We start from the raw sequence: 2033 nt of genomic DNA, 5'->3' as shown, positions 1-2033 counted from the left end.
GTTGTGTAAGTACTATTTATTGTAAAAGAGCAGAGAAGACAGAAAACAAGCCTCCTAGGGACAGGATGGAACAAAACAAACAGTGTAACTCTCCTCCTGCTCAGCATATCCTCTTGTTGCTGTGCTGGACCGTCTTGTTGTTGATGGGCATGTTTAAGTAGTAGTCAGACTACATGTACACGGCTATTTTCCCCAAAGCCTGAAGGGAAAGCACACCAAACCTTATAAAGACCTGAACCCAGTCCAAAAGAACCAGACCAAAACCACAACATTCACATGCTGCCTGCCTCTACTTACCCCCATTTCTGGTAGACAGAGCCTTTGGGGTGGAAGGAACCAGGCCTTTACCAAGACTCAAAGGCTTAGAGGTGTCCCACCATGGGTGTTGGGCAACAATCTACCACCATGGGGTCCTTCAGGGCCCACGGGAGCTTGTGAGTGTTTTTGTAATAGAAATGTACAGGGAGCCTCACCTCAAAACGGCACGTGAAAGCCTTCAGATTTGGGAACTCATCTGGGCACTTGGGATCAAACACGTGGTTCTGATCTAAGGCATCATAGGTGAGAAAGTCCCCAAGGTAAGCTAGAAGAAGAACAACAAGATGACCAGGTCTGGAAAATTCATGAACACCTGCAGAGATAGAGAGATGTGCTCTCTTCTCCCTTCTTCCCATCTTTCCCCTGCAAACCAGGACAATTTCCAGGAATAAGGGGAATTGTCTTAGTTGTCCAGGTAGCTATTCCAAGCACTCAGGAGTCAATTTTTCCTGGGAGAGAGTGAAGAGGAAAAAGACAGGGAAAGAGAGAAAGAAAGGAAGAGGAAGAGGAGGGGAAGGAAGAGGGGAAGGAGAGGTAATAGAAGAGCTGTCATCATCTTCATAGCTAATTGGGGGAAGGGGCCAGTGATGGACCATTAGCAGCTCCTTCTCAGGGTGCCTTCCTCTGACTGTCTTCAGGTGGGGGTGGCAGGATGGGACAGAAGGGTTTGAAAAGGGAGAGGGGCTAACACCAGAGTTACACCATTAAACAAACCAAAAATCAAGAGTTCTGTTTCCTATTCTCACTGACAGACTGGGTTAGTAGCAGCAGTAGAGTGAAGAGTAGACCACCCTTCTATCCCTAAGCGTTACTTCTCCTGATTTCCATTCATTTGATGGTTTAGTCCAGATATTTGGAATGTTTTGCAAACAACCAAAAACCAAAGCCATTGGTGCTGAGTCAATTCCGACTCATAGTGACCCTATAGGATAGAGTAGAACTGCCCCATAGGATTTCTGAAAGGTCCGCAGTTCGAATCCACCGTCCACTCTTTGGAAACCCTATGGGGCAGTTCTGCTTTGTCCTAAATGGTCACTATGGTTTGGCATCATCTCTATGGCAACGAGTTTGGTTTTGGTTTGGTTTCAGTCTTTACGAAGCTGACCCACTGAGGAACTGGTATGTTCAAACTGCTGACCTTTCAGTTAGCAGTTGAGTGCTTTAACCACTTTGCCACGAGGGCTCCTTTTTGGAAACAAAGATGTTTCTAGTCTCACAAAAATCCTAGAAATTTGGACAACAAAAACACCAAAATTATTTTAGCTGCTTTGCTTTTACTTCAGGAAACAGCTGTGATAAAGTAGAAGATCATTCAATGTGCAAAGACCCAGAATCTCTCCGTAATGCTTTAGCTGACTGCTATGTTACATAAGCTGCTTTAACCTACAGATTTGCTCCTATAATCCCATGGAAAGGAGAGGCCTTTGAAGAATTCAAAGGGCCTATTGTTACCTTGGAAACTCTCTGGGGCAGTTTTACTCTGTCCTGTAGGGACACTATGAGTCTGAATCGACTTGATGGCAATGGGTTTCGTTTTTTGGTATTGTTATCCTGGAGCCCTGGAAGTGTAGTATTTAAGAGCTGGGCTGCTAACCAAATGGCTGGCAGTTTGAATCCACCAGCCGCTTCTTGGAAACTCTCTGGGGCAGTACTACTCTGTCCTGTAGAGTTGCAATGGGTCCTAAAGTGGAAAATTCTGAAGTGGTAAATATTAC

At 45.2% G+C, this 2033-nt stretch overlaps 1 protein-coding gene across 4 annotated transcripts in view; it reads right to left on the bottom strand.

Moving 5' to 3' along the window:
* LOC101344502 (glutathione S-transferase Mu 1-like) overlaps positions 1–2033 on the bottom strand; it is a 34377-nt gene that overhangs the window by 24846 nt on the left and 7498 nt on the right. Inside the window, exons 8-9 of one of the 4 annotated variants that reach the window (XM_023742176.1) lie at positions 474–583; positions 170–199 (exon numbers count right to left, since the gene is read on the bottom strand). The exons of 2 other annotated variants lie outside the window; for them this stretch is intronic. In XM_023742176.1, the coding sequence (XP_023597944.1) occupies positions 170–199; positions 474–583 (140 nt within the window). Of the gene's footprint in view, positions 1–169; positions 200–473; positions 584–2033 lie in introns of those variants that run through there. One more of the 4 variants, XM_012558988.1, reaches the window with a different exon arrangement.

The sequence above is a fragment of the Trichechus manatus genome, unplaced genomic scaffold (genome assembly GCF_000243295.1).
Source record: "Trichechus manatus latirostris isolate Lorelei unplaced genomic scaffold, TriManLat1.0 scaffold00204, whole genome shotgun sequence".
Lineage (NCBI taxonomy): Eukaryota > Metazoa > Chordata > Mammalia > Sirenia > Trichechidae > Trichechus > Trichechus manatus.
The sequence above is the reverse complement of the archived record's forward strand: the minus strand, read 5'-3'. Positions and strand labels throughout refer to the sequence as shown.